Source organism: Cherax quadricarinatus, chromosome 50, assembly GCF_038502225.1.
Source record: "Cherax quadricarinatus isolate ZL_2023a chromosome 50, ASM3850222v1, whole genome shotgun sequence".
NCBI classification, from domain to species: Eukaryota; Metazoa; Arthropoda; class Malacostraca; order Decapoda; family Parastacidae; genus Cherax; species Cherax quadricarinatus.
The window spans coordinates 19,196,177-19,222,162 of NC_091341.1; the positions used below are offsets into that span (position 1 = coordinate 19,196,177).

The 25,986-nt window shown below is 37.0% G+C and overlaps 1 protein-coding gene across 1 annotated transcript; it reads right to left on the reverse strand.

Annotated features, from left to right (window-relative positions):
- Positions 1-1,904: 1,904 nt before the first annotated feature.
- Positions 1,905-25,986, reverse strand: LOC128695388 (ubiquitin carboxyl-terminal hydrolase MINDY-3). The gene is made up of 10 exons (XM_053785943.2): positions 25,773-25,986; positions 21,813-21,946; positions 19,285-19,441; positions 18,545-18,680; positions 16,451-16,565; positions 12,731-12,884; positions 11,833-11,970; positions 10,532-10,691; positions 7,944-8,106; positions 1,905-3,903 (listed from the first exon to the last, which is right to left on the reverse strand). The coding sequence occupies exons 1-10, from the start codon at positions 25,873-25,875 to the stop codon at positions 3,760-3,762; spliced, it is 1,404 nt and encodes a 467-aa protein (XP_053641918.1). The 5' UTR covers positions 25,876-25,986; the 3' UTR covers positions 1,905-3,759.

Genomic DNA, 25,986 nt, shown 5'->3' on the forward strand with positions numbered 1-25,986 from the left:
CTTCAGCTACGTATATATGTTAAATTAATTTTTTCCCTCAAATGGTGTTCTATACTCAGTGTTCTCTCCCCAGTTCCACTTAAAATTACTTTTACATTCATTGGGGAAGAACTAAACCAGCAGGAGTCATACAGTGCCCAGGAAAGAATGCATGGAGCAAAACAGGATTACTTGGAGGGTGTGTAAATCTGTAGCGGAAGGAAGGCAGGGTAGGGGTCACCCGAGGAAAAGTAGGAGGGAGGGGGCAAAAGTTGTTTTGTTTGCAAAAGGGGCTTGGATATCCAGCAGGCATGCATGCATGTGTCAAATAGGAGTAGAGTTAAATGGTTTTTGGAACTTGACAATCTGTTGGAGTGTGAGCAAGGTAACATTTTGTGACAGGGTTCAGGGAAATCGGTTAGCCAGACTTGAGTCCTGGAGTACAGTGCCTGCATTCTGAAGGAGGGGTGAGGATATTTGCAATTTGGAGGGGCATCTAAACTGTTGTGTCTGTGTGCTTCTGGCAAGACAGTGATGGAGAGAATGATGGTAAAAGTGTTTCTCTTTCAGGTCACCCTAGCTTATTAGGAGATGGCTAATTAAAAAAAAATTATTATTTCCAATTTAAGCCCTAAACCCATATGGAACATTCAGCACTGTGGGGAAGGGATGTGTGAAAGTAGAATGCACAAAGGTTATGAGTGAGGAAATAGGTGTGCAAGAGGTAGGGGGGTTAAAACACAAGAAAAATTTAAATCAAAGTGAGTGCAATAGGTTAGTTTCCATTAAAAAGCCAAAAAAGAGTGCATCAGGGTGGGACTTTCAGTGAGTCAATCTAAAGAAAGGACAGGTTCAATTCCTTGGATCAAGAGCCCCTCACTGGCATCAAGGCACCTAGAAGGGGTCCCAGCATCATAACTATCTTTGCTGGAGGGTTCAGTTCCACTAACCATTTATTTGACAATTTATGAAATCTGTCCAGGTCTTCCAGCAGCTTCTTTCTATCCTAGTTTGTAATTTTATGTATTATTATTAGTTTTGGCATTACCCACAAAGAAAAAATTGAAGGAGTTTTTTTGTTGTTCAGTCATTAATAAATACTAAAACCAATATAGTATTCATTACTGAATACTATATTGGTTTAATCCCACAATATAGTATTCATTACTGAATACTATGTTGGTTTAATCCTACAAGTGCTTTATGATCCACAAGGGTCATAAAGCACTTATGGGAATAAACTACTATAGTTTCCGTTTCCCATCCTGATACTTCACCCTTTATAGTAACTCTACTTGCTACTGTTCAAGTAGCAGCCCATCCTCTTAACTTTCAATATTTCACTGTTGCTCAGACAGTCAAACAGATAACTGTTCACAAGCCTTAAACAGTGATTACATGTCTGAATACTTTCTATTGTACTCAGCAAGCTCCCATTTTCTGCTAACACTTCAAAATATTTTTTACTGTACTGCCTACATATGGTATATTTCATTTACTGGTGTTGCAGTATGATATAATTAGTTAATTTTTAGTGACAGATGTCAATCTAATCTAGCCAAGCCTAACCTTAATAAAATAAATTAAGAAATTTGCCAAAGAGGAAGATATGGGAAAAATATGTGATGAAATTCTATATAAATCTGTCCTCAGCAGTGACCTACTGTTAATATATAGCTGGAATTCCAACATTTTAACAGTGTTTTAAGATGATAAATTGCAAGTACTCCCATATTTGTGCTAATACCCATCTTACCATTACTTGAATCTCCAATTTACTAAGCAGCCTTCTATATAGAATGGTATCCAAAGCTTTCTAATGTGTCAGCAAAAGAGTATAGTGTTGAGACCATAAACCAATGAAGAGAAGGAACACTTGGCAAGAAGTTCGTAAGTCAAACAAAATTAACACCAAAGTCAATATGCAGATTTTTTTTAAGCAAATTGTTATTTACAACAATCAAGTTACAATTTAATGTACAACAGGATGTAGGTTACACATTGTACACTGAAGATATCCAAAGAGAAATCAAATTAATGAACAATGGTGAAATTTTCTGCAAAGCTCATGAAAATCATAGTTGGCTTGGTGCTTATTCAATATAATGCTTCACATGAATAGGTCACTAGACACACACACTAGTGATTCTTTCAGATTTTATCAATGGAAATGATAATTACCATGGTGGGTATCATTATGTTCATTTTTTAAATATGAAAATACAGGGCTAAGACCATAACCCATAAATAAGCAAAAGGAAAAGAATTCCCAAGAAAGTCAAACTGTAGAATGGTGTGTTTGCTGAGACAAAGAAGTTGGCAGTATTGAAACTTCCAAAGCCTTTTGTAATTTGGATTTTTTTTTTTTTGTGGTTATCTTGTGATGATTTAAATATTTGTAAAGGTATGGTATATGGTGCTATGTCACAACTAAGTTTCCAAATGGTCCATGAAGATTCAGTATGCATTATATAACTTAAAGTAGAACACCAATTTGCACATTACAAAGGCTGACAAATCTAAAAATAGATCATTTCAAAAATCTTCTTTTATGCATTGACAGATATATTTTTTGTGAATTAACATGGTATACAATTTTTAATTTTGCACCAAAATTAATTTAGAAATCTTACTTAACCTTGCAACTTTGCTAAAATTAATGCAAGGTAATTTAGCTGATCCTACTCCAATCTATTTTAGGCCAGTCTAAATTTATTTAAGTGTTATTTGACATCACTGAAATGTATTAATTTAATCATGTTCAGAATAACATTTTTGCTGACCTTTTGCAACAATGAATTTACATTTGCTTGTTTGGCAAAACATTTGTTGCTTTATAAGCTAACATCAAAGCTTTGCCTAAAAAAGCACATATATATACTTTACATAAAACACGCATACATACAAAAATCTATCTGAATCACAGCTGCTAGTTTGATCGTTAGTGGTCATTCCATATTTAATATAACGTACCGTATATAAATAGTTTACGGGAAGTAAAAACTTATTCTTGATACCCTGAGATTATAAATACAAAATATCAGAACAGAAATTATCAATAGGCCACCAAATAGCTCTGCTATTTAAAGTTTAAAACAAATAAATACAGCACTGCACAGAACATTAAAATATAAAGTGCTTAACAAATATTATTACTGTATATGGTTCCACTTTTTAAAATGTCTAAGTATCCAAACATTGGGTTCCATGTTTGTTTAATATTGTAGGCACATTTATATCGTATCACATTATTCATAAACACAGCCACACTAAGAACTGCAATACACTGTATATACGATATGCTAAGAGTTTGGAAGTGGCTACAAAGGTGAAGCTTTAACACTTTACTTGGTGTGGTTGACCGAAATAAAACTACCAAGAAATTTTCATTATCATGTAATAAGTTTGCTCACCGGTAATGACTTATCTGAATACCACAACTTGAGATCAAACTTCTGGTACCAAACTCAAGGAATGAGAGAATGTACAGGTATGTTCAAACGGAATTATGCCTTATGGCACTTTTAAAATAACACTCCTTACTTCAGATGTGAATTAGGGACTCTTTTTTTTTTTAATTTCTTTAAATAAAAATTCAATATACAACCGAATAATTTTTACAAATATACAACGATGGCTCCATCTATTCCTTAATTTTTTGTATAACTTAAATTCGTACAATATTTAGATTTACATTCTCTGGTATTAATAACACTTTTCATGAATTTGTGATTCGGAACATGGCATAAGAATACTGAAAAATAACGTTTTTAAGTAGTGCTAGTTAAGTGAAGGTGTGAAGTTGGACCACTGTATATCAAGGTTTGGCCATTTAGTTGCAAGGCAGGTTAGGAACTCGGAATTACTCGCAGCAAAGCCAACGTGGCTCTCTTGTAAAGTCACACAGCCCTCTGCATATTGAATCTGAAAATATAGAGCATATTATTAGTGCAGGTTTTTAACTCCTAATTTTTTCAACATGTCAGCCATCTCTCACCAAGGCAGGGTGACCCAACAAAGAAAGAAATGCTTTCACCATCATTCAACACTTTCACCATCATAGACAGTAATTATGTGTGAATGATGGTGAAAGTGTTTCTTCCTTTTTTGGGTCACCCTGCCCTCGTGGGAGACGGTCGATCTGTTAAATTTTTTTTAGGAAAATTGGAAGTGAGATTGGAGGGAGGGAGTAAGGAAGAAGAGAATGTGTTCATATATTTAGGAGCAGTTGTGTTGGCAGATGGGTACATGCAGGATGAAGTAAGCCATAGAATCAATGAAGGACAAAAGGTGGGTGGTGCACTGAGGTATCTATAGAGACAAAGAATGTTATCTATGAAGGCAAAGAAGGAAATGTATGGAAGTATAGTGGTACAAACACTCTTATATGGGTTGTGAATATTGCAGTGAAGCTGGGGGTAATGGAGATGTCGTGTCTAAGGGCAATTTCTGGTGTAAATATTATGCAGTGAATTTGTAGTGTGGAAATTAGGAGGAGGTATGGAGTTATTAACCCTTTCACTGTCAAGACCCCTGCTCACAAACTTGCTCTCTGTGTCGAAAAATTAAAAAAAAAAAATTATTTTTTCTTATGATATGATAGAGAATCTTTTCCCGATGGTAATGACACCAAAAGTACAAAATTTGATGGAAAACTTACGGAATTATGCTCTTGCAAAGTTAGTGGTCTCAGCGATATTTACGCATTGGTGATTTTGCCCATTTGAGCCCTATTTTCGGCCAATTCCATTGCTCCAGTCAACCAAACTCATAGCTATTTTGTTAGAACTCCATTTGTTCTATCCACTCAGTACAAGAAACTGCTCATTTACTGATTTTAACTATCCAATAAAGTGATCAGAAATTGGTAATTTGGCCAATTTCACACACAATTCAATTGTAATTGGAGTAAAATTACTGTGTACTATAAATAAACAAGATGTACAACTTAAACAAACTATGTTCAATTTCTTTAGTATTATGTAGTGTGTAAGCCATTAAATTAAGTCTGGCCATAATGCCTAGACATGAGTGACTCTTTTTGCACTGCAACTCACTTTTGTAATTTCATAATCTCAATGTAATCTTGCAAGGAAATAAAAATTGATTGATTGAAGTAAGACCAATTTCAAACTAAGGGCCAGAATAAACAATGCAGACATTCCTAGCACTAAAATAACATTTTCTCTGTTCATTAGTCACATCTCCAGGCCCCTCCTATAATACACTTGCTTTCCATTTTGAATTTTTATTCACAAAAAAATAGAAGATTTACTGTTATTGAAATTATTGCAGTATTGTAAAAAAGGTATAAATAATATCAGCACATTTGTGAAAGAATATCAAACTCACCCTGCCTCAGTGGGAGATGGCCAGTGTATTAAAAAAAATTACTTTATTCATATGTTCATCTACTAGAAGGACATCTTTACCCTCAAGCTTGCATATGAACAATAGGCTCTTTATCAGGAATGCTACAAAAACATTGGTTAGTCTTGGAAATTACTGTACACCCCAAAGAGCCACAGGAAATGTAAGTGTTAAAGCAGGGAATGAGGTGAGCAATGACAATGGAAGCAAACACCATACTGGGGTTAAAAAACAGATACCGCATGACAGGGCTTAACCAGACAAATCAAAATGAATCAAGAGCCAGACTTCACCCAACCCTCCTCTCTCCCCACAAATTAAATCCTGATGTTAAAGCTAGAACAGTGTAATACTTGATATTTTTTATTTTTCAACAAGTCGGCCGTCTCCCACTTAGGCAGGGTGACTCAAAAAGAAAGAAAATCCCCAAAATGAAAATACTTTCATCATCATTCAACATTTTCACCTCACTCATACATAATCACTGTTTTTGCAGAGGTGCCCAGATACAACAGTTTAGAAGCATAAATAAAGATACGATATAAAAAGTGACCTGAAATAATAAGTATAAAATATCAGGGCCCCAATTATATATACACCGTCCTATTACACATCCCACCAAACTGCCAGTATCCCAAACCCCTCCTTTAAAGTGCAGGCATTGTACTTCCCATTTCCAGAACTCAAGTCCGGCTATATAAAAATAACTGGTTTCCCTGAATCCCTTCACTAAATATTACCCTGCTCACACTTCAACAGCTCGTCAGGTCCCAAAAACCATTCATCTCCATTCACTCTTATCTAACATGCTCATGCACGCTTGCTGGAAGTCCAAGGCCCTCGCCCACAAAACCTCCTTTACCCCTCCCTCCAACCTTTTCAAGGACAACCCCTACCCCACCTTTCTTCCCCTACAGATTTATACACTCTCCATGTTATTCTACTTTGATCCATTCTCTAAATAACCAAACCACCTCAACAACCCCTCTTCAGCCCTCTGACTAGGAGGTGTGGAGTTAATAAAAGTATTAGTCAGAGGGCTGAAGAGGGGTTGTTGAGGTGGTTTGGTTATTTAGAGAATGGATCAAAGTAGAATAACACTTCGAATTCTCTACATAATATTTACACCACACACTGCCCTTTGACAGGACATTTCCACTGCCTCCAACCACCTCCTCGCTGCAGCATTTAAAACCCAAGCTTCACACCCATATAAGAGTGTTGGTACCACTATACTTTCATACATTCCCTTCTGTGCCTCCATTGATAATGTTTTTTGTCTCACCACGACTCACCTTATTTCCCTCATCAATTCTATGGCTAACCTCATCCTTCATAAACCCATCTGCTGACACATCAACTCCCAAATATTTGAAAACATTCACTTCTTCCATACTCCTCTCTAATGTGATATCCAATTTTTCTTTATCTAAATCATTTGATACCCTCATCACCTTACTCTTATCTATGTTCACTTTCAACTTTCTACCTTTACACACCCTCCCAAACTCGTCCACTAACCTCTGCAACTTTTTTTTAGAATCACCCATAAGCCTAGTAGCATCAGCAAAAAGTAACACTGTCAACTCCCATTTTGTATTTGATATCTCATAATTTAATTGATATTATTATTATATCTCATAATTTAATTGATATTATTATTATTATTATTATTATTATTAACACATTGGCCACTTCCCACAAAGGCAAGGTGGCCCGAAAAAGAAAACACTTCATCATCATTCACTCCATCACTGTTTTGCCGAGGCGTGCTTACACTACAGTTATAAAACTGCAACATTAACACTCCTCCTTCAGAGTGCGGACACTGCACTTCCCATCTCCAGGACTCAAGTCTTGCCTGCTGGTTTCCCTGAATCCCTTCATAAATGTTACCCTACTCACACTCCAACAGCACATCAAGTCCTAAACACCACCTGTCTCCATTCACTCCTATCACTCATGCTTGCTGGAAGTCCAAGCCCCTCACACACAAAACCTCCTTTACCCCCTCCCTCCAAACTTTTCCTAGTCTGACCCCTACCCCACCTTCCCTCCACTACAGATACATATCAATAATATATAAAAAAAATAAGGGTGCATCAAAAAGAGCCAACAAAATACTGTATTGAGGAAATGTAGGGCAGTGTAATTTTGAAGAGGAGCAAATTTTGAAGTGTTTTTGGAAATCCAAAATTTTATTTCAACATATCACCCATCTCCCACCGAGGCAGGGTGACCCAAAAAAGAAAAACACTTTCACCCTCCAAAAAATATCAAAACTAATAAACAATGAGTAACTATTATGTACTTAGGAAGGCTTACTGTAGGCAACACTAACTTGAGTTGGTGAATATAATTTACCAATACTTTGCAGTCCACTTCCAATTTTTTTTTTTTTTTTTTTTTTTTTTTTTTTTTTTGATTTTAGCTCTGTCACCTACTTTTAACAAAAACTAACCAAAATGCTGACAATACTCGAAAAGCAGTAAATGTACTTCCATGCACATGTCATTCCAAGGGTTTCTTTATCTTTCACCTTCTAATATCTTTAACATTTTACATGAATGAGCATTTAGTATATTTAGTCTTACCTTATTCAAAGGACATGAAGATTCTAGTCCATTATAGTGATAGATAACAAAGGTGTCTGGTGGGGCATATGATTGATCTGGAGTGAAAAACGTTTCAACGAATTTGTGGTAGAGAATTACTCCCATGTTGTCTGGATCTAGCTCCAGCATCATGAACTGGATGCTATGGGCAAAAAGAAAATACACGTATTTAAAACATGAGATACACACAATTATAAAAAGCATTATAATTTTTTATTATTTATACTTCTACTTGTTGAAACTTTGTTCACTGCCACTTAATACACAACTGTTCTTATTTCAACAGTTTAATTCTATATACTATAGTATACAGCCTCTCCTCACTTAGCAACATACTCGTTTACCGACGACTCGGACTTACGACAGGCTCTCTGACCAGTATGCATACCTAAGTAATATATATTAAGAGCTGATTTCCTCTATTCTATTAATTACAATATACATTTACAGTACACTACTGTATAAACATTTAAAAATATACTAAGTGTTATAAATGGTGCAAAGGTGACATTAAAACAATATCAAAGATGGTTGACACAAACCCACTATTATTATAGCATATTCCTTTCTTAGCGATGAATTCATTTACTGACATAGTCTTAGGAACGGAACTCTGTTGTTAAGTGAGGAGAGGCTGTATATAGTAAATATCAACACAAACACAATTAAATTTGATATCACTATGAACTTTGTGTTGCTGCACACCATACACACATTCATTTAACCCTTAAACTGCCAAAGACGTAAATTTATGCCAATTGTGAGATTGCAAATGACATACAATTACAGTGGAACCTCGGTACTGGAACAGCTCTGTACTCGAACAATTCAGTATTTGAACTCTTTGGTTGGTAAACAAATCGCTTGGTAGTCAACTGTTTGGTCAGCACTCGACCAAGCAAACACAACCTGCCAGAACTTTGCTGTAAACTATTTCATATTTCTTCACATTTTTTAGTGTTTTTTATATTATTTGTATAAAGAAGTCACCATGGGGCCTAAGAGGATTAGTGATAACAGCCAACCAAAAAGAAAATTGGTTGGGAAAAATTAGTTCTGTACTTTGAACAGATCAGCACTCGAACAGCCTTCTGGAACCAATTAAGTTCGAGTGCCGAGGTCCACTGTACACTTAAATTGTAGCACCTCCAAAATGGTTTCAATTGGCCTGGTTAGGACTACATAAGTAAAAACAAATCTGTGCCATATGTGTTTTTTTTTTATTAACACATCAGTCATTTCCTACCAAGGCAGGGTGACCCAAAAAAGAAGAAACACTTCCATCATCATTCAGTCCATCACTGTTTTGCTAGAGGCACAACTAAACTACAGTTAAAAAACAGCAACATCAACACTCCTTCTTCAGAGCACAGGCACTGTACTTTCCATCTCCACGACTCAAGTCCGGCTTGCCAGTTTCCCTGAATCCCTTCATGTTACTTTGCTCACACTCCAACAGCATGTCAAGTCATAAAAATACTATTGGTCTTCACTCACTCCTACCTAACATGCTCACATTTGCTTGCTGGAAGTCCAAGCCCCTCACACACAAAACCTCTTTTTTCCTCCAACCTTTCCTAGGCCATCCCCTATTCGACCTTCCTTCCACTACAGATTTATACCCTCTCCAAGTCATTCCATTTTGTTCCATCCTCTCTAAATGTTCAAACCACCTCAACAGCCCTTCTTCAGCTCTCTGGATAATACTTTAGTAACCCCACACCTCCTAATTTCCAAACTATGCCATACGTATGTACAGTATAAAAAAAAATGTGTTTTGTTCATGGCATTGTGGGAGACAATAAATGTCATTTACATCTGTTTTCATGTGTTTAGTGTTTACATTTGTTTAGTGTGACTGAAGAATAAATATAAGTCACATGATTTTTTTTTAACACATCGGCTGTTTCCCACTGAGGCACAGTTACCCAAAAAGAAAGAAAAAAACTTTTCATCATTCAACACTTTCACCATCACTCATACATAATCACTGTCTTTGCAAAGGCATTCAGATATGACAGTTTAGATGTCCCTCCAAACTGTCAATATCCCAAACATATGAAAATATAGTTATAAAAAGTATGATTCATAAAAAAAATTGGAAAAAATCATAAAAAACTAATGCAGTAACTTCCTCCACGTAGCAAGCAATCATCCTGGCATAAAACAAGTTCAAATGTCACCTTCAAATCTCCATTCTTGTCTTATTACACTTTTAAAATCAGGGAGAATTGTTTATTAAGATAATTTTCTTTTCAAAATAACCAGCAATGGGGAGCACATTAATTCTAGACCATCTGGCAGTTTAATGGTTAAAAATATTTCTGTAATATTATTGTAATACAGCACTGTATAAGCAAACTACTTTTATATTTAGGAAGTCAATTTTTGCTCATGAAGGATAAAGCAAGGTAAATTTAGTGTCTACCACAGTGATAAAAATTAACAGTGCATCTCCTGAGTGATCATATTACCACATCCTAGACTGCTTTTGTATTTCTAACTACCATGCATAAATTATACTTTTTTCAATAATACTCCATTTCCAAAATACTTTTGAAACTTACAAGTCATCATCAGTGCAAAGATTAAGCTTCTCCAAAACATCCTTGAGTTTTTCTCCCTGAATAAAGCGGTTCCCTTCAGTGTCATACCAGCTGAAAACTTGCTTGGCTCGCTCAACTTCCGAGTCTGGAGTCACCAACTTCTTGCACCACGAGAACAGAACTACAGTGTTTGTTAAGAAGACAATTTTTTTTGTTATTTACTGAGGACAGGAGAATTCTTTGGTTAAAAAATGCAGTACATCTTTTGAAAAAGTAGAATTTAATTAACCATTTTAATAAACTACTATTAGAAAGTGAGTACCAGATGAACCTGGGTAAGGCTGGACCCTGGGAGTAGAAAAACTCTTGGAACTCATCAAAGGTATACCCAAAGGTATATCCAGTACTGTATATCATTAAACACCACCATTTCTGAGAGTATACAAATGTGTGTGCTTTTTAGTAAGTACAGTATATCAACAAACACCATCATTTGTGATACCTAGCTGAATAAATACATACAATGGTTCAGTTTACATAAAATGGAAGGGTTTTGGTTAGTACATAGTTTTAAGGGAATGAGTGATAGGTGTGATCAATACTTAGTAGTGACTAATGCAAGAAGATGGAATACAAGAAAAGGATTACCATGTAGATAAAAATATGAATGGGTATAAATTATAAAAAAAAAAGTTTAAGAGCTATAGTATAAATACTGAAAGTTGGTAAGGTGGCAAAAATTGAGGAAAAGGAGAAAAGAATAGCACATGATGGTAAAGGAGATAAAATTGGCATTAGTCCTACAGTTTTCTTTAGCTTAATTACATTTCAATAACTTTGCCTCTGCTTTTACTCTGGCTGCTATGTCCATTTGTATTGTTTTTTCTGCTTCCTTCCTAACAATGAGAGTTATTTCCATAATTTTTTGGTAAAGAACATGCACTATGGTCTTTATTTTTTCTAAGTACCACTTTTTCTGTTATTCTAGCCGGTGCCAGAATACTATATGGGTGGACTTATAGGTGGCTATCTGGTTGAAAGAGGGGCAGTTAGGAGACTGTTTAGAAGCAATGTTATTACTATTACTATTTTGGGGAGGGCAGGAGTCTTTGCAAGGCTGAACCATGGATTCTTTGTTTTGTCTATGCCCTTTTGGGCAGGAATAAATCTGACACTTACCACTGACCACTTTTCTCCACCCGATATAATTTACTCATATACACCTGCAAGACGTTCAAGTCGCTACTTCTAAATATCTCTTGACCAGTCTACTTTAGAGATCCCCTTACTAAAAGATATCAAAGAGTGCAATACTGACAAACCTGAAAGGTGCGTCTCAGAAGCAATAACCCACACGGGATTAGTGGGATTCTTGAGGTACCAGCCCACCTGCACGTAACGCAGATGCTCTAAGCGGGTTAGAAACCCCACAGCTGGGCGTTTTAAAATGCCAATCAAACCTAAAAAAAGTGCCACAAAAGAAAATACACTGTATATAAGGGCAATATATACCGAATAAAGCAGATAGCAAATTAAATGTAATACTGTACCTAAAGAAATAAGCAAACAAAAAACTTTATTCTTATAAAGTGGAGTGCTGTAAAATAGACAATTAGGGTAAATGACATGTATAAACTACATTATAGAAACCCCCTTGTTATACAAGGCATTTTGGGCAGAGTATATATGTTTGTTACATACCTAGACACATCCTTGTACCATACATACATGCTACTATTGGAAACTGACAAAAAAAAAAAATGCAATGGAAGACAACTAGATATAACCATGGATTTTAAAAAGACTGTGCAGAAGAACTAAGTTATCTGCTCAACAAGAGTTTGGGGATTTTATTACAAGAAGGTAAACTGGCAGACAAATAGAAAATATCACATACATAACATACTGTAGTTATATTTAACATTGTAACAGGGATGACACTAATCTGTAGGTCTGTCTTACTGACAGCATTGTAAATTTACTGGACAGAGCCAAAAGAAAGGGATTTATAAAGCACTTGTAGAGCAAACATTTCTTTTTTAATTAGCAAATTCTTGTTCAGTATATCAAATCAATTTAGCTACTGAAACAGTCCCAGAAATTACTCAAAAAAGAAATAGATGGGAAGATTGCATTTATTTAGATCTCAAGAAAGCTTACAATACTAAGTAAAATTTGCTGTATATCTTTCACTATAACTAAGTCTGTGACAATACTCACTAAGACCACCAACATCCTTGACTCCATCCCATACATAAGATGAAGCACGGCCAGTGATAAGGAGATTAATAAGACCCTGGCCCCCATGACCTTGGCTACCATCTATGAGACTCTCACCAAGGTCTCCCATTTCTTCATTCATAGTTTTCACACCCTGCAAAATGAATTTAGTTATATTGCACCGAGTCACTTAATATGGCTTTCCTTTACACTTAACTTACCACTCAAAAGCCATAATTTAGACTAATAAGTGTAGAATGTCCTGTCTAAGGGCAATGTATGGTGTAAATATTATGCAGAAAATTCGGAGTGTGGAAATTAGGAGAAGGTGTGGAGTTAATAAAAGTATTAGTCAGAAGGCTGAAGAGGGGTTGTTGAGGTGGTTTGGTCATTTAGAGAGAATGGATCAGAGTAAAATGACATGGAGAGCGTATAAATCTGTAGGGAAAGGAAGGAGGGGTAGGGGTCATCCTCGAAAAGGTTGGAGGGAGGGGGTAAAAGAGGTTTTGTGGGCGAGGGGCTTGGACTTCCAGCAAGCATGCGTGAGCGTGTTAGATAGGAGTGAATGGAGACGAATGGTATTTCTGACCTGATGAGCTGTTGGAGTGTGAGCAGGGTATTATTTAGTGAAGGGATTCAGGGAAACCGGTTATTTTATATAGCCGGACTTGAGTCCTGGAAATGGGAAGTACAATGCCTGCACTTTAAAGGAGGGGTTTAGGATATTGGCAGTTTGGAGGAATATGTTGTGTATCTTTATACATATATACTTCAAAACTGTTGTATTCTGGGCACCTCTGCAAAAACAGTGATTATGTGTGAGTGAGGTGAAAGTGTTGAATGATGATGAAAGTATTTTCTTTTTGGGGATTTTCTTTCTTTTTGGGTCACCCTGCCTCGGTGGGAAACGGCCGACTTGTTAAAAAAAGAAAGTGTAGAATGAACATGCAAGATTTCAGGTACATCTTGCTACTTCTACTTACACTTAAGTCACACTACACATACATGTACAAGAATATATATACACACCCCTCTAGGTTTTCTTCTATTTTCTTACTAGTTCTTATTCTTATTTCCTCTTATCACCATGGAGAAGGAGAACAGAATTCTTCCTTCATAAGCCATGTGTGTCATAAGCGGCGACTAGCATGCCAGGAGCAAGGGGCTAGTAACCCCTTCTCCTGTATATATTACTAAATTTAAAAGGAGAAACTTCCATTTTTCCTTTTGGGCCACCCTGTTTCAGTGGGATACAGCCAGTTTGTTGAAAGAAGTGTGGAATGAGTAGTATGAAAACTACTATGATGCTGGATGTACAGGTGTGCAAATACAATCATGAAGGATCAACAGTGTAACAAAATATAGATTAAGTCTGAAACATTGAGAACACTGGCTGTGAAATTTAAGTTTCACAAAAAATTTACATTATAATAAAATAAGCACTATATGATTGAAAGGAAGCAAGAGTTTAGAATAAGTTTTGGCAAAAGCTGGTAAACGCATACAATTGAAAGAGTAGATAGGTAGGTAGCAGATTCGCCAGCATAATCGCCCGGCCCAGGCCTTTTTCAAGAGGTGGCCTGGCCTTGGCTCCCTATCATGGGAATGTCTCAGACCAATGACTGCCATGGGAGGAAGTACAAGTACCTCCTCATCTTCTGAGACCAGATGTCCCCTGGCCAAGCCTCATTCCCCACCCCCATGGGGCTCGGAGAGAGAAGCTAGGAACCTTGAGCTGCTACAAACCTCACCCACACTGGGCTCGAAGGGTGTGGCACCTGCATAGCAGCAGATAATGTCAGGAGGTGCAAAGGCAGCAAGCACTACAGGATCCTTTTGGAGCCACACCCCAGCTTTGGGCATTAAGCCCAAGCACTGAGGAAGCTCAAGAATGCCTCTTGCTGTGTGTGCTACTGATGCTACTATGTCACTTGTCCATCGCACTCTTGATGAAAGAGTGAAATCTAATAATACAATAACTGTATGTGCAAGTAATAGAAAATGAATATGGAGGTAATGTAAGGAAGAAGCTGAGCTTTATGTTTTTCCAAACACAAAACCCAGAAGGTTATGCAGTGCTTTTAACATAAAAAATGCTAACATTGATAGTCCACTGCTGTTATCATAAATTTTAAGCCATCTTATGAATTTGATATCAATATCAATTTGCTATTGAGACAAATTTACCGTTATTACAGATACAAATTACAATACGGTGGTACCCCGAATTTCAGCCATAATTCGTTCCAGAAGGCTGTTCAAGTGCCGTTACTTAACGAATTTGTTCCCATAAGGATTAATGTAGATTAGATTAGTCTGTTTCAGACCCCCAAAAATACGCTTACAAAAGCACTTACAATAATAATTGTTCAAGTTGGGAGCTGTACAAAACTCGGGGTACCACTGTATAATGGAAACAATTCTAAGTTCATCTCCATAGGGGAAGTGGTGAAGGATCCTTCCTCTGTAAGCCATGTGTGTCGTAAGAGGTGACTAAAATGCCAAGAGCAAAGGGCTAGTAACCCCTTCTGTATAAATTACTAAATGTAAAAAGAAGAAAAAATTTATGAAGCATTTCTTCTTTCTCAGGTCACCTTGCTTTTGTGGGAAACAGCTGGTGTATTAAAAAATAAAATCTAAGTTCATTAGTTCCAGCCTAAACCATTGTCATAATGTGTTTCAAGTTGTAGACTATGTCACAGCAAATTTTGACGCAAGAGGAATTCTACTCATTACTTAGACAAAAAATGTGTTGATGTTTTCTTGGTTAGGCATTCAGGCTACTCAAACTCTATCACCAAAGGGAAGGAAAAAATGGAAAAAATGAGAATATGTACATATTTGCATCCAAAGATTACTATTAAAGTCTTAGATAAAGTAGGTTGTTGAATAGGTGTCAATAAAGATTAGCTTGAGATAGATTCTGAATCTGTCACCTTGTTGGGGAAGAAGTAAACATTGCATTGTCAATATACATTATTATATTTATGGAAAGTGCTAATCCCATACAGGTTATGCAGCACTGCATGGCAGAAGTGAAACAGATGGTAGAACATGAGAGGCAGAGGAGATGAGGGAAGGCCATCACCAGGAAGAATGGAGGCTACAGTTAATACAGTAAACTGTTGTCAGTTAAGAAGTCAATGAATGAGTCTACATTAAATGTGAAACTATTAGAGAGGAGGGTCGACAAAGTGTGTCATGGTACTGAAGAAGGCACCCAAAATGAAGTTAACATGCTCTCTAATGAATGGAAAAAATCAATCAAAAAACGTTGGGCTGTTAGGAAGGACTAACAATCTAGTGGAGATATATGGATCTGTTCATAAATATAGCATGTGGCCAAAAGGGCACCATCAAAAGAAAGGTGCCAAATATTAGATACAGTATTATCCAAGAGACTCGGTCAAAAACTCAAAATACTGGAGATCGAAAGTATTAGGAAGACAGAGTGGTAGCTTGTCCCACATAATAAATGGATGAAAATATTCAGATTGAAACCCTAATAATAAAAACTGTTACCGAGTCTTCTGGTGTCAATGACTACACTTGGCCAATAATTTCAGAATTAAACAAATATTACAATAGGATTAAGACCATTTACATTTTACTCTACAACATTCTCAGAGTACAACTACATTTCATGGAAGCTGAAAACCAAAAGGTAAATATCCACCTGTTTCAGTTAAGGTATATTACTAATGTGTAGTACCACCGTACCTTTGTTAATATGATGGAGTAAAGAAAGAGGAGAACCCCATACTGGGCTTTGTACTTGTCCAGGTGAGTTTCTAAATGGTTTTGCAATGAGTGGACACTTTCAAACTGCCTTAATCTGAAATTTGAAATAAAAATCACAATTTTATTATGTACTATGCATAAATGTAGCATTTAATCATAATATAAACTGACATATAAAATGTTCCAGTCAGTACAATTTGTAATCTGTCACAGGATAAACAAAAATTCTACCTTGCTATCACTCATTATTCTAATCTGCCACAAATCTATTTATATATAATCTGTTGGCTATATTTCAGTGTATGTTCGATCAGTATCCCACTCATTCAAGACGGGTTCCTCTATTCTTTAATTATCATCTATCCCTAGCCACTAAAATACAAATACACCCTAAAATAATTATCATACATCATAAAGGAAACAAGTCATGCAATAGGTATTAAGAACTAAACTGAAATCCTTGCGATTGCAAGTACAAGACCATACCGACTCAGCCACAGAGTATATAGTTCGTGTTACCCACAAAAATCACTTGTACACTGTGTCTCAGTTGGAACAGCTGTAGGCTTCCAACAGATATGCCTTTATTAAAATATTGGTTTACATAGTTATTTAACCCTTAAACGGTCCAAACAGATCGACGTTCAAATCCATAGTGCTCCAAAAGTAGATCTACATTTTTTTTTTACATATTTTCAAAAATAAAAAAATGTAGATAAAAGTTTTTTTACACATTTTTAAATGTAAAACAAGAAAGAAGATCTACATTTTTTTACATACTTTCAAATGTTGAAAAAACGTATATATACGTTCGGACCATTTAAGGGTTAAATAATAATAATAACAGAACCAATGGCAGCAGTATGAAAAGTCAAAAGTTGCAGCAATAGAATCAACAGTGCTGTCAGAAGTGGCAGTGGTGATATCAGTGGCAAAGGCACCAATTCTAAGTCCATTTGTCACAATTCAACTCATATACCTAACTCATTCCAAGTTACATTCTATATGCCATAGAAAATTATGAAGGAGAAATTTTCTTGCTACTGAGATTAAAAATGGGATTCTGGATTAAGACATTCCCTAGGCCACTCAAAGCCTGCCACAACAATAATATAATCCATTGTTAGGAGGTAGAAGAATGACAAATATAAATCTATTCACAGTTTCCAAGCTAAATACGACAAATGGAAAATGCAAACCAACCAAGAGTTAAGAGGTAGACCAAGAACTGGAGTGCATCACCTGCAAACTCAGCTAAACACACACAATTCCAACATTCACTACTCTGGTACATTATCCTCTTCCAGTATGGCATGAATGCATTTGCATACAGTACTTTGTTTTCTCTGCCATACTTCAATTCCTGTACAATACAGTACAGTACTTTATTCCTACCTTTATTAAACGTTATCTTTTCAATCCCTCCTTTCCAATAGTCTTTTAACATATATAATGTTTACCCAAAGCTTTCTTTCTTTTAACACACCGGCCGTATCCCACCGAGGCGGGGTGGCCCAAAAGGAAAAAGGCAAGTTTCTCTTTTTAAATTTAGTAATTTATACAGGAGAAGGGGTTACTAGCCCATTGCTCCTGGCATTTTAGTCGCCTCTTACAACATGCATGGCTTATGGAGGAAGAATTGTTCCACTTCCCCATGGAGATAAGAGGAAATAAACAAGAACAAGAACTAGAAAGAAAATAGAAGAAAACCCAGAGGGGTGTGTATATATATGCTTGTACATGTACGTGTAGTGTGACCTAAGTGTAAGTAGAAGTAGCAAGATGTACCTGAAATCTTGCATGTTTATAAGACAGACAAAAGACACCAGCAATCCTACCATCATGTAAAACAATTACAGGCTTTCGTTTTACACTCACTTGGCAGGACGGTAGTACCTCCCTGGGAGGATGCTGTTTAGCAACCTACTACTAAGGTCTCAAAGTTCTGTTTCTACATTTTAAGTGTTTCAAAATATACCATTCAATGTTTAAATTTTTATCTAAAGTAGAAGGAAAATACTTAGAAAATTATTACAAACAGTATACTCAACACACATCATTTAAAAAGCATACCTAACATTGGAATGGAAAAGACTGTAATCTTTGGCACTTGGTGTGGGTGTTGGCTGGTCTGGCTCTTGTGGACTTGAGCCGGAGCAGTCATTGTTTAGAGGCAAGGGATCATCCAAACAAGCTATTTCAAAAGGACCTGCAATAGTCAAAACATGACATATAATCAATCATCCAAACAAGCTATTTCAAAAGGACCTGCAATAGTCAAAACATGACATATAATCAAAGTCAGCAATTATCACATAGTTCAAGACTATATGATATACAGTGCAGTACTGTAACAAGCAAGCACAGGTACATCAAAGTACATAAAATTATAAAATATTACAAGAAGTCTGAAGATAAGGATAACAAAAATTAGTAAAACTTGGAATTATTATCTTGATAACAAGGATATTTAGTTAGAAAGAAATACATCCATGAAAACCATGTTCAATATCAATTTGTCAATGTGTATATAACACTGCGTGATCTTTATTGACAGGCACCTAAAGTTAGTACCTGACCAACTGGGCTGTAGTTCATACATCAGTCTACATGTGACCAGCAGTAACAGCCTGGTTGATCAGGTCCTGATCCACCACAAAGCCTGGTCACAGACCAGGCCATGGGGGTGCTGACCCCAGAAAAGCCTCTCCAGGTATACTCCCGGTATATACTACCATACCACCATACATGTTAATAAGATTTACAGTCACTTGTGATACTTTTAGTCTTCATTAGTTTCCTGCAGTACTCACCATGATCTCTCTGAAGAGGAGCATTACTATCACAAGCATGAGTTGGAGAATTAGACTTGTCACCAGTGTGCATGGTTACAGTAGGTGGCTGTTTACACTGGCACAGCATCTCTGTCAGTGCTGCAGCCAAGTACTGGTCTACTGTTGTGCTCTCAACCTACAACACACAGTGATTTTCATTCATCTTATATTAGTGCTCAAAATACAAAGTTTACAGCTAAATATGATTTTTGTCTTATATATAGTCGCTGCACTGCAGCTTAACCCGTAAACGGTCTAAACGTATATATACGTTTTTTCAACATTTGAAAGTATGTAAGATCTTTTTTTTTTTTTTTTACATTTGAAAACGTGTAAAAAAACTTTGATCTACGTTTTTTTTTGTTATATTTGAAAATATATTTATAGATGGGGTTGTAAGAGAAGTAAATGCGAGGGTCTTGGCAAGAGGCGTGGAGTTAAAAGATAAAGAATCACACAAAGTGGGAGTTGTCACAGTTGCTCTTTGCTGATGACACTGTGCTCTTGGGAGATTCTGAAGAGAAGTTGCAGAGATTGGTGGATGAATTTGGTAGGGTATGCAAAAGAAGAAAATTAAAAGTGAATACAGGAAAGAGTAAGGTAATGAGGATAACAAAAAGATTAGGTGATGAAAGATTGGATATCAGATTGGAGGGAGAGAGTATGGAGGAGGTGAATGTATTCAGATATTTGGGAGTGGACGTGTCAGCGGATGGGTCTATGAAGGATGAGGTGAATCATAGAATTGATGAGAGGAAAAGGGTGAGTGGTGCACTTAGGAGTCCGTGGAGACAAAGAACTTTGTCCTTGGAGGCAAAGAGGGGAATGTATGAGAGTATAGTTTTACCAACACTCTTATAAGGGTGTGAAGCATGGGTGATGAATGTTGCAGCGAGGAGAAGGCTGGAGGCAGTGGAGATGTCATGTCTGAGGGCAATGTGTGGTGTGAATATAATGCAGAGAATTCATAGTTTGGAAGTTAGGAGGAGGTGTGGGATTACCAAAACTGTTGTCCAGAGGGCTGAGGAAGGGTTGTTGAGGTGGTTCGGACATGTAGAGAGAATGGAGCGAAACAGAATGACTTCAAGAGTGTATCAGTCTGTAGTGGAAGGAAGGCGGGGTAGGGGTCGGCCTAGGAAAGGTTGGAGGGAGGGGGTAAAGGAGGTTTTGTGTGCGAGGGGCTTGGACTTCCAGCAGGCGTGCGTGAGCGTGTTTGATAGGAGTGAATGGAGATGAATGGTTTTTAATACTTGACGTGCTGTTGGAGTGTGAGCAAAGTAACATTTATGAAGGGGTTCAGGGAAACCGGCGGGCCGGACTTAAGTCCTGGAGATGGGAAGTACAGTGCCTGCACTCTGAAGGAGGGGTGTTAATGTTGCAGTTTAAAAACTGTAGTGTAAAGCACCCTTCTGGCAAGACAGTGATGGAGTGAATGATGGTGAAAGTTTTTCTTTTTCGGGCCACCCTGCCTTGGTGTGAATCGGCCAATGTGATAATAGAAAATAATATAAATATTTGAAAATATGTAAAAAAAAACGTAGATCTACTTTTGGAGCATTACGCACATGAAAGTAGATCTGCTTGGACCGTTTACGGGTTAATTCTGAGCATTTACCTCTTGGAAAATTCAACTGATAATCATTCACCAGTATTTCACCATAACTCTTCTAATGTGCAACATATACTTTATGTGAGAGTTAATATACTAACAGCACTAAAACAACTAAAACCTTATGAGAAAGCTTTCAAAATCAAAAGATAACTGACATTTATCAAAAAATCAAATACTATGGGTCAATGCTGATGAACATTTAAACACTGTATACACCTGTTGGATAAGACACATGTGCAACACTTAGGTATCTTTATTTTGAAACGTTTCGCCTACACAGTAGGCTTCTTCAGTCGAGTACTCGACTGAAGAAGCCTACTGTGTAGGCAAAACGTTTCGAAATAAAGATACCTAACTGTTGCATATGTATCTTATCTAACAACCTATCGCTATTTTATACCATTTTAATATTCACTGTATACACCTCTTCCTCCTAGGTGTTTATTCATATCATAAATAACAAATGTAATGTGAAAAGTCACTGCTGTAGTTATCTTAGAGAAGATACTATAAAGGTCCTTTCTGACACCAATGAGACCTAAAGTAGGTCAGATATTATAAACATCCCAAGGTAACCATGATGATGGAAAATCCACAGTATTTTAAACACCCAAAATGGGAGTATGTATATATGCTTGGATCAATAACCCGGAGGATTAGTAACCCAAGATGACCCAATAGTCAAGATGTTATCAAGGACTATGTCTTAATGATGAGGTAAAGATATTCTGTTGCTCCTAGTGATGATGATGATGGTGAAAAGGGTGCCTTGAGGTTTTCTTTATGTTCAATAGTCTATATGGAGGAATATCATTCATTTCAAGCCATTACAGTATAGTACAGTATATAAACAGTTTAAGCAACTGCCTTAGGTACATCTGAGTCATTGCCTTACCTCCCTGAGTTGTGAAAACTGATGCTTGGAAATAAGATTCTTCAACAGGAAGGCCTGCACAGGGGCAATGACAGCACATGGTCCTCCACTTGTTTGAATTAGTGCAGTTTTTTCATGCTCACTAAAAATAAAACCTGAAAATAAAATGCCAATTTTATAAACCTTGGTAAGCAGAATAAAAGTTGAGGTTTTAATCAAGATGCAAATATAGTAATCTATACAGTACACCTATAACAGTGCAGTGACATTTAAAATAATCAAAACTTCAAATAATTCACAGCACTTTATCTGCAAATCTACTAAACCAATTGCAAATTAAGCACTTAGTATGAGTATCTGTATGTGCATGTTTACTTATACCGTACAGTACAGAAGTACATAATTAGACTTCAGAAATTTTTTTGTTCCACAAAGGTAAAGACTATCAATTTTTATTACTACGGTAATCACCGCTTAGGAAAGTTCATAACTTAAATTTAGTCAGCAATTAAGAATACATTAAGGAACAAACTTGTTGACTGGCCACCTGTACACTTAATGAGATACACAATATAGTGACCGTAATGGAAGAACTGTAGAGATATCCTTAGTTAAACTATTTTTATATAATTTGTATACAGCCTCTCCTCACTTAGTAATGTACGTACTCATTTACTGAGGACTCAGACTTACGATGGGCTCTCTGAGCAGTATACATACCTAAATAATGTATATGTATTAGGGCTGATTTCCTCTATTCTGTTTATTACAATATACAGTACATAACTGTATAAACATTTAAAAATATACCAAAAATGTTTTAACTGGTGCAAAGGTGATATTAAAACAGTATCAAAGATGGTTGACACAAATCCACTACCATTATAATATACTCCTCACTTAGTGACAAATTCATTTACCAATGTGGTCTTAGGAATGGAACTTTGTCATTAAGTGAGGAGAGGCTGTTTACATAAAGACTAATCAAAATATAATAGGGTACAAATATGAATACAAATTACCCACATGTATAGTTGAAACTCCATACCTCTGAACTTTACCTTTGATGAGTTCCGAGAGTTTTACTAGTCCCAGAGCCTGATCATGGGCCAGGCTTGTCTGGTGCTAGCCTGGTCAACCAGGCTGTTGCTGCTGGTGGCCTGCAGCCCCACATATACTTCACAGCCTGAGTGATCTAGCACCTGGTGAAGATACTTGTCCAGTTTCCTTTTGAAGACCTCTACACTTGTCCCCATTGTGTTTCTAATATCTTCTGGTAAGATTTTGAACAATCTGGGACCACAAATGTTGATATGTACAGTGTTCCCTTACTGTGCTCACTGCACCCCTGCCTTTCAGTGTGTTTATCTTACACTATACCACCAATAATACTACCAACACCACCATCACCACTACACTATTATCAACACCACTACACTATTACCAACACCATTACACTACCACCATCACCATTACACTATTAACAACAACACTAAACTATTACCAACACAAACTACACTATTATGCCACTACCCAACATCACTACACTATTACCAATACTACTACACTACCACCAACAGCACTACAATACCACTGACATCAATACACTACTACCAACACTACTTCACTGCCGCGGCCACCACTACATTTCAAACATCACTATATTACATTATACTGTGTTTCTTCAGCAACACGCTGGCTGCCTCCCACCGAGGCAGGGTTACCCAAAAAAGAAACACTTTTACCATCATTCACACATAATCGCTGTCTTTGCAGAGGTGTGCAGATATGACAGTTCAGATGTCACTTCAAACAGAAAATATCCCAAACCCCTCCTTTAAAGTGTAGGCATTGTACTTGCCACCTTCAGGACTCAAGTCTGGCTGACCAGTTTCCCTGAATCCCTTCACAAATTATTACCATGCTCACACTCCAACAGCTTGTCAAGTCCCAAAAGCCATTCGTCTACACATCTAGGAATAAACCCCCCCAACAATTCCAAACTGGAAATCGAAAAATATGCTGTCCCATGGTCTTCATCCACAATGGCTTCTCTCCCGTTAAGTGAAAGTGGATGGGACTACTTCCTTCAGGAAGGTGCCATTCTTGGTGAAGAAATGTTCGGTCTCACTAAATGCATCAAATGGAAGGATACAAAGGTGGTCGTTAAACTTGCCAAAGTAGATAACCTAACAACTGACACTGGGTTCAAGAAGGCTGTTCCTATTAACCCTTGATCCTGGCTAGTACCTATACAGGACCCACTAACTTGTATGATTTCATAAACAGTGGTGAAAAGGATGACAAGCTGTTCCTTCAGATTCTTCTCTGCATTGGCCAGTGGCTACAAGAAGTCCATGCTGCTGGTGTCATTCACTATGATATCAAGCTAGATAACACTGTCATCTCCTACAGTCTGACCACACCTAACTAGCCTCTTGATGTTCGTGTCATTGACTTTGGCTGTGCCACCTTCAAGGGTGCCATTCTAAGCCTTACAAACACCTCAGAAGTTCACCATGTGTATTTCCAACGCTCTCCTGAACTATGATGGAGAACCAACCACACCTGCTTCTGACATCTACTCTTTGGGCATCCTCCTTGCACTGGTCAGCAATGTTGTGACTGACCAGGAATGTCATGCCACTGTCGTGTCATGTCATCATACAGCAGATTGTCAAGGCTCTCAAGCATACTTTGGACAAAAATTTGTTGTTCCATTCAAGTTACCAAAAGTCAAATAACCAACCTTTCCTGGTGAGTGCTACACTGCTGCTCAAAAACAGAAAGGCTGGATTTTCAAACTCTACAGTTTCTTCAAAAGAAAGAAATGAAGATATTATAGAAGTAACACCGACTACATCTCACCCAATACCCTCTTCCTTTCCTCAAAGAAAAAAAAAATGGGCATGGAAGCCCGAACAAAAAAATCAACAAAAAGTGGACTAGGCCTACTGGGGAAACCACTGTAAAAAAAAAAAAGAACCAAGATATCTACCTCCTGGGTGGTTAGGAAAAGACATCAGTCTGAGTCATTCATGACAAGTTTTATCATATGTAAATATTGTATGTATGCTGGGAGGCAGTTGAATAATCTTGGGCCCCTGGCACTGTGTTGTCTATTATAGTGTACTTATGGTGCCACTGCTTTTCACTGGGGGAGATATTGCACCACCTGCCGAGTCTTTTGCTTTTGTAGGGAGTGATCTCTGTGTGCAGATTTGGGACCAGTCCCTCTCTAGGATTTTCCAAGTGCATATGTAAAACTAATTAACCAGGTTAGCCCATATGCACCACCATTTAAAAATAATAAGCATAAAGTATATTCAATTATTATAGAAAGATCCAATACATCGTGGTAATGCAGCAGTGGCAGTGGTGATAGTTGTTTGTTCATCAGAAAACAGACAAGTGTCTCTTGATTCTTCATCAAACAACCCGCTCATCAGTGAAGCATTCACTTGCTTACTGCAGCTACCTAGGTTTACATATCATTTACATAATAAAGGATCACAAAGTCTTCTAGGATAATTTGAGGCATACAGACTATTATGTAGTTCAAAAATTATTAAATGCAGTAATTGACTCTGGGGATTTAACCTCAGTACACATCTGTACTCCTGTATATCAAAGAATGTAGTTCTATAATACAGTCAAATCCTTAAATTTACGTGAGTTAGCTTCCTAGAAGTACCCTAAACTCAGAATTAACACAAAATTCTGTTCATATAATAAATGTCTTACTCACATATTACAGTAATCAATGCTTTAATCCATTTTGTGAATGAATCAATTATTCTTGTAAACAATTAAATTACTATTCTAACTAGCCTAGCTGATAGAATATTGAAGCAGTCCCTAAATCCATTATGTGCCTCTGTAATCTTTTAGACTGTCACCCACAGGATGGGTATGGTGAAGGAGGTGCATAACAAAGCTATGAAACTAACTCCAGGAAACTAAGTCAAGGGTTAAACCCACCTTGAGACCAACGAGCGAACAACTCCGGTCTGATATTTGGTCCCCAAACCAACTGACACACTTCTTGGATGGATCCTGACCCATGCGTTGATCCTTCCGTCATTATAAGTAAATGTCTTGTCTGAGAGCCCAATAAATAATGTTTTTCATTGACAGGAGTGAGAGAGAGCCTCTCCGCAGCACCTCTCACAGCTCAGGTAAACAATGCGATTCA

Bases quoted from the DNA above. Each gene is read 5' to 3' on its own strand.
- LOC128695388 (XM_053785943.2), bottom strand. From the start codon at position 25,875: ATGACGGAAGGATCAACGCATGGGTCAGGATCCATCCAAGAAGTGTGT. The intron at 21,947-25,772 runs GTGGGTTTAACC...TTTTATTTTCAG, and splicing joins GTTCGCTCGTTGGTCTCAAG to GTTTTATTTTTAGTGAGCAT. The intron at 19,442-21,812 runs GTAAGGCAATGA...TGTGTGTTGTAG, and splicing joins AGTTTTCACAACTCAGGGAG to GTTGAGAGCACAACAGTAGA.